The sequence below is a fragment of the Ovis canadensis genome, chromosome 8, assembly GCF_042477335.2.
Source record: "Ovis canadensis isolate MfBH-ARS-UI-01 breed Bighorn chromosome 8, ARS-UI_OviCan_v2, whole genome shotgun sequence".
NCBI lineage: Eukaryota > Metazoa > Chordata > Mammalia > Artiodactyla > Bovidae > Ovis > Ovis canadensis.
The window spans coordinates 60,477,421-60,490,852 of record NC_091252.1 but is presented as its reverse complement, the minus strand read 5'-3'; the positions used below and the strand labels follow the sequence as shown (position 1 = coordinate 60,490,852).

Sequence of the window (13,432 nt, the reverse complement as noted above, 5' to 3'; positions counted from 1 at the left end):
GCAAGAAAAAATATTACTTTCTCCAGATGGACTGTTTGGAACACTCACCTTTAAAAAAAAAAGGCAGCAAAAAGAAATAAAGATTAGAGGGAGTAGAAGGGCATCATAATTAAGAACTCCTTTTAGATGTTGTTTCTTAAGCATTTCATCAGTTCTTTATAGATTTCAAAAACAGTGCATAAAGTATTTGTAAGCCTGAAAATTAATAGCTGTGAACTGCTTTCCCAGCAATGAGGCTCATTGATATGCTGATTACCAAAATATGCTTGAGGTTTGCTTTAATCAGATTTACAAAGCTTGGATCTCTCAGTCCTCAGTGAATTGCAGCAGCCTGTCATTCCTCAGTGTCGGAGGGCACAGTTTGCTTTATCTTGCATGATCTGCACAGGAATTGGTATGTTTGCTGAATGCTGGAGCGCCTGCTTGTGTGCAGGCAGCGCGTCTTGTGCTCTGATGCACCAGGACTTCTTTGTTCTAAGGGGGCTCCATGAGTTGATACTGACGTTTAATTTTTCGTGGGCTCTTCTCTTGCTCCAATTCTAGCACCAAAGTATGGTACTCCTTTGGTAAAACAAAATGACTATGCCCTTCTTATTTTCCCCTATTTAGGAAATTTTAGTGGAGCCTTGGGAAAAGAAACAATCTGGTGCGTATAAGCACATAGATTGGACATGGCATGGTGAAAACATTTCACATGGAATGTCTCTGTCAATTTTTCCTGTGTTTGGCAAGTGTTCCTTTGTCTTGAAATCCTTTGGATTTAGGAAACTGCTTTTGCTGAAGCCAGTGGAAGATGAAAGAGCCAGTCTGCTTGACTGGAAGGCCACCCCACAGTACAGGGGCTCCCTCCAGGTCATGCTCAGGCTTTGCTCTATACTGCATTTGCACAAGAGTCTGAGCTGAACCAGTTTCAAATCATAAACATTGTAAAGGACTAAAAACTGGTATCACAGAGATTATTGAGTCCAGCTGCAACAGAAACTAAAGCCCAGGAAGAGAAGCCTCTGAATTGAGATCTCACCCAGGATAGCATCCAGCCTAGAGCTCACGTATTTCTTAACTACCATCTCATTATTTTTTTTCTCTCCGATTCAGTCACCACCTAATTATGGTCACTAGGACAGTGAGGGACCACCCTTAAGCATATAAATAGGGCAGAAGACTTAGAAGAATATAAGATAAATTAGCTAAATTTCAATCTTTTACAAAATTGGACTTGGATTTTTGTGGAATGAAATTGCAGATATAATCATTTTAATTAGAATTTGTGTAACATAAGCTAGCGAACAAATCTTGTGATGTGCTAATACTAAATAAAGGAATGTGGCTTTTAGAAATGGGAAGGTTGGTAATTAAGATAACAGTCTTCTTCAGAAGAATTTTATAAGTTGAAGCAAAACCGGTATCTTGAATAAATTGTGCTTCTCTGTTTTCAAAAGCGCCATGTTGTCAATAATAAAGTGAAATTAACCCTCCCCTCCCATACTAGACCAGTAGTAATATTTGACTATATGCTATCTCTGGTTCCTTGACAGTTATTACGTATTACAGTTTAGGTTTAAAATTACATTTGGAGGGTTTGGTAGGTGAGAGTGTCATGAGATTTATTTTTAAGGCTCTGCAACATGTTATTGAAATCAGATAAAGAGTTTATTAGGTGTTTTAACTTTAAATCATGTCTTTCTTGAACCAAGAATTATCACTAGCTGAAAAAGAAATTTATTCTTTGAGAACAAAGCAGATTCTCCAGCTGCATCTTAGGTTTGGCCAAATAAGCCTTGAAAGTGAGATTCCAAAACCTGCCCTGCACCAGGAAGAGGCTTTCAGAGTTTCATGATCTTTAGAAACACAACTACACCTTTTACAAGATATAGTTTTCTGTTTCCTATGCTAAAGAACCATGCTGCATTTTGTGTTTTCATAGATTATCTCAAAACTTTTATGTACTGCCCATTTTAGATGTAAGTAGCATTGTGTCAAATACAGTGAATCAGAAGATTGAGGCTAAGTTTGCCAGGGTGTTGGTTTGTATTGTTTACATCAATCATGGCATAGTCAGAGGAACACAGTTTTACTTTTTTTAAAAGCTATTTATAATAATATAAACATTTGGAAATTATTTTCCTGTCAGTTTGGAGGAGTTTATTTTCATTGTGGTCACATTTTTAAAATTCAGTAGCTGCTTTTTTTCAGTAGACCTCTCTGTAGCATAACTTACGTAATGTTTATTGACCTTCAGTCTCTGGAAGAGATCATTTATCTGATGGAACCTTGATCTCTTGCCACATTATAAAAAGAAAAAGGATGAAACTTTATTCCCCTTGAAGTAGTAGAAATGTTTGTTCTCTTGAGTGGATTTACCCAAGCTGCTGTATATCGGTTTTGTATTAAAAGCAGAAACCAAAGAGGAAGAAGATACTTCTCAGTTGCAGTCAAAGGGGCTTCAGAAGACGGACCTCTATCATCTTCAGAAGGTCAGATCACTCTCTTTTCCTTCCAGCTACATCCCCTGATGCTCCTGTGTGCTCTTGATTAGCTCTGCCCGGATGTTTTTGTTTTCCGTTTTAAAATCACAGCTAGGAATAAAGCAGACTTTGTAACTCACTTATAAATTGAGCATCCTGTTTACCCCATAGCTATCTTCATTCTCCTTGTAGAAATCTGGAACTTACTAACCAATAAAGATAGAACCTGTTCTGATAGCCTCAGGGAGAAAGAGAATTAATTAATATCAATAACGGAAAATGAGAACATGGTTGCAAAAAGAAATCTGATTATTTATCTGATGTATTTGATTTTCAGTTTGGTCACATTGAGACTCCAAAGAGACTAACTCATTAATTTTATATATGTTCCTTGATTTATTTATTTTTTAATGTATATTGATCCATACAGTGTGTCCAATATAGCCTTTTTCAGATAGTTCTCACTTTAGGATCTTGGTTGGCAAAATAAAGAACCTCTGTACCATGATCCCAAGTTATGATCACATAGAATAAAACATCAATCTAAGCAAAACAAAACACATGGAGTCCATCCTGTTAATATGGCAAAGAGCAAGGATTTTTTCTTCTTCTTGGAAGTCCTTTTCTTAAATGAAGTAAAGAGTTGTGGCTAGTTAGCGCACTGCCATATAACACAGTAATGAAGTAAACTGCCCATCTCCTCATTCCTTGAAAAGTCACTTGATGTTTTTTTGAAGCAATATGCCTAGGAGGAGAGATTCTTCCCAGTTCTTAAAGATGACAGATAAACACAACCCATCTTGATTTGGTTCTGTCTCTATACACCCTGTCATACGGAAGGCATTGACTGCTTCTGCCTGAGCAACAGAGCTCCCCCTCTGAGGGGCTTCCTGTCTCCGAAACCAGAGAAGGTCTGTTCTTTCCTCCATAGTCCTTACTGGAAATGAAGGAGTTAAGAAGTACCAGTAAGAGGCAGACCAAGTTTGAAGTCCTCAGAGAACAAGTTGTGAGCTTCGTTGACAGTCTGGTGAGGTGAGTTTGTTGTTGCTCTTCAGAGCTAGAAATCAGGCTTTTTGCCCAAATGACACTGGTGTGATAGTCGTCTTCATTCAGTGCGGGACTCTTCTGGTGTAGGCTTTATGCTTCTCACCTCCCTCTGTGCAGCTTAGACTTGTAATGTTGATTCCTTTCCCATCCGTATTAAAGCAGCTAACCAGATGACTTAGTTCACTCTTGAATAGAATGCAGGCTTAAATTTAACCCTGATCATTATGCTGATGGTGGAGAGGGGAAGTGGGGTTGGAAATACAAAAGGATTTTTCCCCTTTCTAGTAACAAGGTGTTTTCATTGTGCTTTATCCTTGCTGCGTCTTTGCTCAGAGCATGCTGGATCTCGGCCAAGCCCAGAAAACAGACAACCCAGCCCAGCCAAGCTGTAATGCCCTATTTTATTCTGAGTGAAGGGTTTCTAAGGGAGACCAGTGCAGCTCATGATCATGTCAGCACCAGTGTATGCTGAGAAAGGCACTCAGAGTCCATTTAGAAGTACACCACTCCTACCTGTATTTTAAGATGATCCCTTTCTTGAGAAACTCAAATCATTCTAAGTTTGAATTTCCCAAAAGTCAGCTCTGTAAAATCACCCACCTAACCTGCAGTTGGGACATGCCATCTAGAAAAAAAAGTGAGAAGTCATAAAAATAAAATGATCAAATAGTTTAAAAATAGGGAAAGGACTATTCTTTATCATTGCTTATCCTATTTTTTAATGGCAGTTCAGTCTTTGCAGCAGACTGGGTACTGAATAGAATCAAGTACTAAAAAAGCAATTCAGCTATTGAAGATGAAGAGTGGTTTTCTGATAAATTACCTGTCCTTGTAAGTGAACAGTTCCATTTTCCAGGACTGTGTGGGAGCAGTCATTGTTCCTGGTCACTGGGGAGAAATTACTAATGTCAGGGCAGAAGTCAAAAGGATCAACCAAGTGTGACAAAAGGAAGGTTAAAGTGAGAGAAATGTGTCACATAAAAGTGATACAGTGCAACGCTAAAGTGACCTCCTGGCTAAAAATGACCTTGGAGAACTCACAGAATTAACCTTGCCCTACCGGGCTTTCCTGTGCTTATAGTTTCTAGACCCATGTGCCTAGTTCTCTTTTCCCAAGTTGTGACCATTGTAGTTGCTAAAACTAATTTTACAGTGTAATGTGGCATAATTTGTAGGTCGAATGTCATTTCTTTCCTGAATTCCCACAGATCCCAAATTGTAGCCTCTGCAACCAACCAGCCATTCCCTTTTCATGACCTTTGGTCTAATTAATATGTCTGACTTTTCACCTTTCTGAGTAGTTACTGAAATAAAACTGACCATGATTGAACTGCATTGTGTTGTGAAATCACAAAAATTTCCATACCAGGATTTATTATCTTTCCCAAGATTGAGTGTCCCTGCAGGGAAGAGGATAGGACTGCATAGCATGTTAGAGCTATATAGGACCAAGTCATGTGGCAGCTAAAGCCCAGAGAGAGGTTGTGACCTGTGCAAAGTCAAACAACCGCAATCTGCTGACATCTGACAGAAGGCCCATTCCATTTCCCCACACTGTCCCCAAGGCTCACACCACAGATGTTTACAACAGAGCTTGGAGTTCTGGAGAAAAGGAGTCCTTAAAAGATAAATAACAACCTTTAGACTCCAAGAAGCAAGCAGAGTTCCTAGTATACCATGAGCAGCTTTTGCTGAAACTACTGAGAAATGAGAATAACTTGCCACTGAGTTAACTGTTTTCACCAGAATGCAAGCTTCAGCTTTGTAACCCTTGTGGATACTAAAGTGGTCATACCAGTTCCCTTCATACCACCTCTTTTGCTTGTAGACTCTGATCTGAGCGTCATGTAGAGTTCCAGTGCCAGACTCACTGCTGATTTCTGTGCCAGTCTCCATATTTGTATTTGGATTAAGAATTCTAATACATGGTGATGTTTTATCACTGTTGTGCAACTAACATAGTCCAGTGGAAACAAAATACAGGCAAATATTTAGACTCTGATGGAAGTCCTTCAGATACCCATCTAAAAAGTTCATCGACGTTGGTAATTACCTGAATCTCTAAACATTAAATATGAGGATTTTAAAAAGGGAGAGAAGGACAAATATGAGACAGTCTCTTTTCTGAAACTGACCTGCTTTGGTTGCCTTGCTAGATTTCCAGTCCTTATTACAGAGTAGGGACTCCAGGATGATCTTTTAATGACCATCATGTATGATGATTGGGGACAGCCTGAGGTTCGGATGGGGAAAGTTTGTGGTCAGAAACTACAAATGGGTAGCCAGCCATCCAGGTAGGCAGCTGGCATCACAGAAACCATTCCCAGGGCTACAGCTAAACCACCTGATCCAGTTGACTTGAGAAGGAGCAGCATCTTGGAGCAGGGGGTCTGGGGCACTTGAGATGGGCAGGATGGAGTTGGTGGGGCATGATATGTATATGGTTCGGACCCTCTCTGCTTCCTCTCTTCCTCAAAGCCAGACCACGCAGGTGGAGCAGGTGTCATGGGATTTTTCTAGGCAGTGTTATCCTCTCCGGGGGTGGGGGGGGGGGGGGGGGAAGAAAGCCAGAACACTGGAAAGAAGAGTAATTTCCCTGGTGGATGGGCTGAAGAAGCTGCTTAGCTCTGCCTGCACTGGTGGGAAAAGAGCTGATACAAATCTGTCATGTGACCAAAATACTTCAGGCCCAGGACTGGCTAAACCCCAGGAATCTTTATGAAGGCATTGTGAATTAACTGCTTTAATCGAGTTTGTGACTTACTACTCTGCCTTTGGGTTATGGATGCCAAAGTTTCCCCTTTCTGATTTGCAATCCACTGGGCCACCCAGGAACCATGTACTTTCATGGCTGAGACCGGCTGACAGACTTATTATATATTCAGAGTGAAGTTTTTAATGCTTTTTAAAAAAAATTCAGATTTCATTAAAATTGGTTTATTACCTAGTCAAATAAGACAGAAGACTCTCAAATTAGTGATTTTTTTCAGTAACTGAAATTTTAATGATAAATGATTTGTTTTTTTAATACTCTGAAGTGAAACTTTAGCCTTTTCTGCTTATAAAGAGGAATTCTAACACATAAAAACTTCACATATATTTTCTTCTATGAGAGATATCTCCATGATCCAAAAAGATTTCCTAAACTCTTAATTCCAGGTCTGAGGCCTGTGTTTAACACTGCCAAGAGTTAAATGTTTGCTGTGGTAAGAAATATGACATGTTTCCTAAATAATTTAAGGAAGTATTCATTGACACTTTAAGAAATGCTACCTTAAAGATTTTGAGCAAAAATGTAATTTGTATACATTTGTTCCTAGAGATTTGAATCAGAACTAAGATATAGTTTCCTTTACTCCAGAGAGTAGAAGTTTTAAACAATATTACATGGAAGAGGTGGAATTGAGGACAGCTGCACTGGATTTTTGAAGACGGCAATGGCACCCCACTCCAGTACTCTTGCCTAGAAAATTCCATGGATGGAGGAGCCTGGTGGGCTGCAGTCCATGGGGTCGCGAAGAGTCAGACACGACTGAGCGAATTCACTTTCACTTTTCACTTTTATGCATTGGAGAACGAAATGGCAACCCACTCCAGTGTTCTTGCCTGGAGAATCTCAGGGACGGGGGAATCTGGTGGTCTTCCATCTATGGGGTTGCACAGAGTCAGACACGACTGAAGCGACTTAGCAGCAGCAGCACTAGATTTATACTTATTTTGTTTTGGTTGTTGTTGATTTTGCTTTTTAAGTAAATTGCTCAGTCCTCCACAGAAGAGTAACAAAAATATTATATTGAAAATGAACCTGTGCTCATCTAAAAGCTGATACCTGACTTTGACGGTTTCAGAGAGTACCTCCTGCCTCCAGACACCCAGCCTCTGCACGAGACGCTGTACTTCAGCTCTGCCCACACCCTTCGCCAGCACCTGAATGCCGCCCCTCGCATAGCCCTCCACACCGCACTCAACAACCCCTATTACTACCTCAAGGTAAGAAGCGGACATTTCTCTGACAGTTCAGTTCAGATTCCAGGCTTTATGTAACTTAGTGTAAATTTGCTGTTCTAATGAGCAGGGAGCAGGCAGCTCAGGGTTGTACCTTTTTCAGATATTTTTAAAAACTCTATTTAGATTTTAGAGGGCTTTTTTCTAAGCCTGTGAACTAACACTACCAACTGTTGATCATGTGTGATTGTCTTCTCTTTCATGTAATAAAACCAGGCCATAGGAGTAACTTGAGTATAGTGCTACTACTCTTGAAAATAAGGGAAAGGCTTCTTACAGATGTAACAGCAGATAATTGGTCAAACCGTGTGACTCAGTGAAATTACTTTAAAAAATCCAAATGATTATTTCTGATGGAAAAAGGAAAAACTTTGCAATTTCATCTTGGATTTTAAACCAAAGAAAGATCTACCCTGAGAGTATCTCCAAAACTGAATGTAGAGGCCAGCCAGCAATCTGCTGGAAATAAAACTCCTAAACTCCAGACATATCTGCCAGTTCCAGGTTATTCTTTAAACAAAAGAGTTCAATGAGAGATAACATGATCACTTTAAACATTTCAAAAAGCTGAAAGTGTCAGTTTTTATAGATACACATAAAATAATTTGTTGATAATTTGCTAAGTTAATATTAAATTGCTAATTTGTTAATAAGTTATCAACTCAAGCACCTGGAAATCTTACAACAGAGGATACTTAAGAAGTGACTCCATAAAACCTATGAAGAGAGTTCTAATGTACTGGTTTCCTGTCTGAAAGGGCACGCAAACTAACATGCTAAGTAAGCATTGTGAGAGAATGCTGAGTAGGAAAGTGTAAATCATGGTTTTCAGTAATGTCAGTAGTGGGGTAATTGAATAATTTCATGTTTAAGGCACAGAATATCAATTATTTTTATTATATAAGCCATGAATTAAAACTCTACAAAATCCATCTTTTTTTTGGCTAGTATCAAGTCACAGAAGAGAACTGGTGTGATTTCAGAAGTTTGGGGAAGTATATAATTCATGTGTGTATATGAAAGAGATTTTGTTTCTTAAGAAGAACCGTCGATTTCATATAGGTTGAAAAAACACCGATGGTTTTGCGGGGGATAGGATCTGCAATGCTGACAACACAGTCTTCTTTGAGCGACAATCTGTAGTCCTGGTAGTGGTATGTTGGTATTTACTAGTACAGTATAGTAATTGCTAGAATTCAGGTAATTAGCATTGTTGGAAGTGGCAGTTTATTGAAAATCTACAATTCCATAAAATTTTATGGAAACCAGAAATGCATCAGAGTCTCAGTAAAGAATAATATATGATTTAAATGAAAAAAGAGATTAATAATTAATGATGAAAATGAAAAATATTCCTGTTTTTTGATCCTGGCAATATCCATCCAGTGACTAGGCACTAGGGAGATTTTGACCAACAACCAGTTAACTACTGGAGAATAAATACAACTCACAAAATAAAGGAAACCAAAGACTTCATTTATTAGCTTAATAATTTCAGGTTAGGAGGTTAATTAATTTGTGATTTTGTTCCTCATGATTTCTGAAAGGTAGTTATCTTAGTTTACTGTTATTTTTAGAATGAAGCACTGAGAAGTGAAGAAGGTTGCATTCCAAATGTTGCCCCAGACATCTGCATAGCATATAAACTGCACCTGGAGTGCAGCAGGCTAATCAACCTTGTGGACTGGTCGGAGGTAGGTCAGGGGGAAGGAGCATGCTGTCTGTGTGTCTAACCAACCATGACACCTTTCTTGGGCTGTTTTTATACTTTTGGTACTTTGGAGGTCATCTCTTATTTTCTCAGTCACCTGTCTTTGGTTTGGAAAGCATTATAAATCACCCGGCAAGTTTCTCCAAAAAGGCACCTAATGGCTCAGCAGTTTCCCCAAGCCCCAGAACGCGGATCCCACATGCCTCAACCAAGCTAATTCTGTTAATGATGCTGTATCCTTGCCAGGTCAAAATAAGTACATTTTAGTATGTTTAACAAAAGCTAAACAGCTGAGGTCAGTTCTGTTATCCCACAAGATGAAACAGTATATTATTAACTAGCATTTCCCTTATTGGATGAAAGAAAAGAAAATATTGGAATAACTGTATAACAGATTTGTCAGAAAGTACAAGGAATACTTGGCAAGGCAAAGGACAGCTGTTATTATTCTTTAATAATTATTCTTTCCCTCTTCAGAATATTAAAAGTTAACTTTGTTAAAGGCCCTATTTGAAGTATGTCTTGTCACTATTTAAATATATGGTAATTGGTTGCTTCCAAGAAAAATAGGCATTTTCCTGAGTGATAGAGGTTGGGAGTAGAGGATACAGGACAGCCTCATGCTTTTCAACTTTTTCAGCTTCTCAACTTTTTATTTCTTGTTTTTCTCTGCACATTTCTTAGTTCTCTGAAATATAAGATTATTTGTGAACATTCCACTTTCTTTTAATGTGTACTTATTTAAAGTGATCATCAATGTAGTTCTAAGACCCTGAAATTTGGTACAGTTTTAAAAAATATGTCAGCTACCAGCAGCAGCAGTGTTTGGCTTAAAAATACAGAGCCTTTAAGTGCAAAAAAATAAAAGATGTTTGACAACAGCAGAGTTTATCTTCTTCTGTCCTGTCTCTCAAAAGGCTTTTGCAACAGTTGTGACAGCTGCTGAAAAAATGGATGCAAATTCTGTAACCTCAGAAGAAAGGAATGAAGTTATCCAGTATCCTTTTAAAATCAATTCTACAACGTCCAAGTAAGCATACAGAATACTTTTTAGTTTCTCCAGATCTACACTAGAGATAGAACCATACCATACCAGAATAAGTTGTTCCTTAATACTTATTTCGAATTTAAAATGAGACAAATTGAAACTGTTTGGTCTAAAACTTATATAAAGGTCGTTTTTCAAAGTTCACCAAAAATGTCCCAGAACCATCATTATTGAATTCTCTGTTTCTTAGGTTATTGATGTAGTTTAAGAAGTTGGCAGGGAACCAATTTCCATACTCCTTGAAAGATAAGAACTAGATAAGTGGTAAGCACTTTTCCACTTGTATCTTACTGACAGTGGAGTCTAATTATACTTAATGTTTTCCAATAAGAGTTATAGTTTAATTTAGTAGTATGCATTTGAACTGTATTTCAGCTTACCAACTAACGTTTTAACACTGAGATTTTAACTCCCTTTTTTGGGTCAGAAATACGTGGTGAATTTCCTTAGCTATAGCCTCCAGTGCTCGATTTATTAGAGCTGTCTCTGAATTAGAACTTTTGGGATTTATAAAGCCTACCAAACAGAAGACTGACCATGTGGCAAGGCTAACATGGGGAGGCTGCTAGACAGCAAATGAGCAAAGCCAGAAAGATAACAGTTAGCTTAAGAAGACCAGTCATATTTTCATATGGCTCAAAGAAGATTGTCTGGCAAGAAGAGAAGCGTGGAATCCCTGTGTGGTGTTTAAACAGAAAAGTAGACTGGTAAACCCAGATAGGAATGTATCAAAGCCCCTTTGGAGAACTTTGAAATCCAACAAGTAACACGCAACTAGAAACTTTCTCAGACTATAACTGCAATTCTCAGTTATGGAGAAATTATGAATAAATTGTTCTTGAACATGAATAATATATAAATGTAATAAATTCCTTTACCTAGGAGAATCAGTTGAGTGATCTAATAGTATTAATACTTATTTTTGTTCTACCAGTTTCTTGCACTGGTATTCTTCACTTGTGTAAATTATGTAATAAGATGAATATTCTAGAGGATTTTCTCCTCCAGAGGTTCTAAAACTGCCTCTACTGCCCCATTTCCTTTAGTCTTACAGCTTAAAAAGTCTCAAGTTGTTTGGCTTTCTGATTAAAGGCAGTAAATATTGTACTTCAGGTTGACCATCATGGAGTCTTAAGAGCCTCAAAGATCTTTACAAATCACATCAACCCTTAAGGCTCAGATGAAATGACACCTGAATGTCTTCCATAATAAGAATTCATATCAAGATAGTGAAACAGAGAGACCTCAAGTTCATTATTTAATGTTCTGGTTCCAAGAGAATTCTGGGATGTGTCTTTAAGTATACTAACATACCAAAATTACCATGCAAATATGACTGGGAGGGGAAAAGTCCAAATTCAGTGAGGAATATTATAGTTGAAGACCTTAGAACTATGCACTTGTAGGTCTGTGTGTTTAGAGGACAAATTTAATATAAACAGACTTAATATATAACTTAAGCCTCATTAATTCTAGAGTAAAAGGAGGTATTATGTAAGTATAAAGGGCTCCTTAGCCCTGTGGCAACAAGGTGAGCTGAGATGACATTAATGGATAACCCCTCCCTTCCCCACTTCCCACTTCAAAAACTTTTACATGCTAGATGAAATGTACCCCCAGACAAATTGTCATAATGTTGCCAGGGTTAAAAAGAAAAGTAAATCCCAACGTAGCAGAAATAAAGAATCAACTGCAAGCCAGAGCAGAGTGTCTCGCCCGACAAAGCCTTGAGATAATTACCAGAGTTGCACTAGTTCAGATAGATTAAATGTCTTATCTTCATCTAGGAGATACTAGGATTTCTTATTCAGAATTGAAACACATGTACATATGCACAAAGGGCTGTCAACTTGGAAAATAAGGAATTCATGATGCAAATGAATGTATAAACACAAACACAAGAGGCTTTTGACACCTTGGAATTACCAGGGTCATCTAGTGGTCCCTGAAATGAGGGTATAAGCAGAGCCTTTGCCAAATGGACGTGATCAAAGACTAGATTTCTGTTGTGAGACATTTTCCAGTGTATCTTCACAACAACTAGGTCACTATTTTTTCCTCAGCATTTCCAGCCCCCCTTCAGAGATGTGCCCTCAATCATGTGTTTCATTTTTGACTATGGTTGGTAAAATCTAGGTAAAGAATGTATGATTGATTTGTTCACAGATTATTTATTGAGCATGTATCATGGGACACTGTTGGAGCACTTGCAGTACTTCAGTGAGCATAGATCTATGCCCTCACTGCATTCTATAAATAGCAAAGAACAATTATACAGTGTTAAAAAAAAAAACAGCAAAAGGGAAGCAGATCGTGCTGAACATGGCTGCCTGAGATGGCATTTTAATAAAAAGATTTAGCCATGATTTTTTGGAAGAAGAACAGCAATAACAAAGGTCCTAAGGGAAGTACGCAAGCTGCACTGGAGGAACAGCGAAGTTGGCCAGTGTGGGACACACAGTGAGCAAGAGGGAAACTCAGAACTGAATGAGGTGGGGTGGAGAGCAGGAAAGTTATGGGCGTAGACCACTGTAAGGTCTTTTTTAGGTAGGAAGCCGTCTAAGCCATCCTTTCAGTTCAGTTCAGTCACTCAGTTGTGCCTGACTCTTTGTGACCCCATGAATCACAGCACGCCAGGCCTCCCTGTCCATCACCAACTCCCAGAGTTCACTCAAACTCATGTCCATCGAGTCGGTGACACCATCCAGCCATCTCATCCTCTGTTGTCCCTTTCTCCTCCTGCCCCCAATCCCTCCCAGCATCAGACTCTTTTCCAATGAGTCAACTCTTCGCAGAGGTGGCCGAAGTACTGGAGCTTTAGCTTTAGCATCATTCCTTCCAAAGAAATCCCAGGGCTGATCTCCTTGCAGTCCAAGGGACTCTCAAGAGTCTTTTCCAACACCACAGTTCAAAAGCATCAATTCTTTGGCGCTCAGCTTCTTCACAGTCCCAACTCTCACATCCATACATGACCACAGGAAAAACCATAGCCTTGACTAGACGGACCTTTGTTGGCAAAGTAATGTCTCTGCTTTTTAATATGCTGTCTAGGTTGGCCATAAGTTTCCTTCCAAGGAGTAAGCGTCTTGTAATTTCATGGCTGCAGTCACCATCTGCAGTGATTTTGGAGCCCCAGAAATAAAGTCTGACGCTGTT

At 38.8% G+C, this 13,432-nt stretch overlaps 1 protein-coding gene across 8 annotated transcripts in view; it reads left to right on the top strand.

Annotated features, from left to right (window-relative positions):
* Window positions 1-11,163, top strand: part of ORC3 (origin recognition complex subunit 3) — a 71,286-nt gene extending 60,123 nt beyond the window's left edge. For 2 of the 8 annotated variants that reach the window (XM_069598302.1, XM_069598300.1), the window contains exons 15-20: window positions 2,395-2,474; window positions 3,397-3,497; window positions 7,361-7,502; window positions 9,095-9,211; window positions 10,146-10,225; window positions 10,740-11,163. In XM_069598302.1, coding sequence (XP_069454403.1) covers window positions 2,395-2,474; window positions 3,397-3,497; window positions 7,361-7,502; window positions 9,095-9,211; window positions 10,146-10,225; window positions 10,740-10,845 — 626 coding nt within the window. In that variant the 3' untranslated portion in view covers window positions 10,846-11,163. Of the gene's footprint in view, window positions 1-2,394; window positions 2,475-3,396; window positions 3,498-7,360; window positions 7,503-9,094; window positions 9,212-10,145; window positions 10,226-10,732 lie in introns of all 8 variants that reach the window. The other 6 variants (XM_069598301.1, XM_069598303.1, XM_069598307.1 and 3 more) reach the window with 3 other exon arrangements.
* The last annotated feature ends 2,269 nt before the right edge of the window (window positions 11,164-13,432 follow it).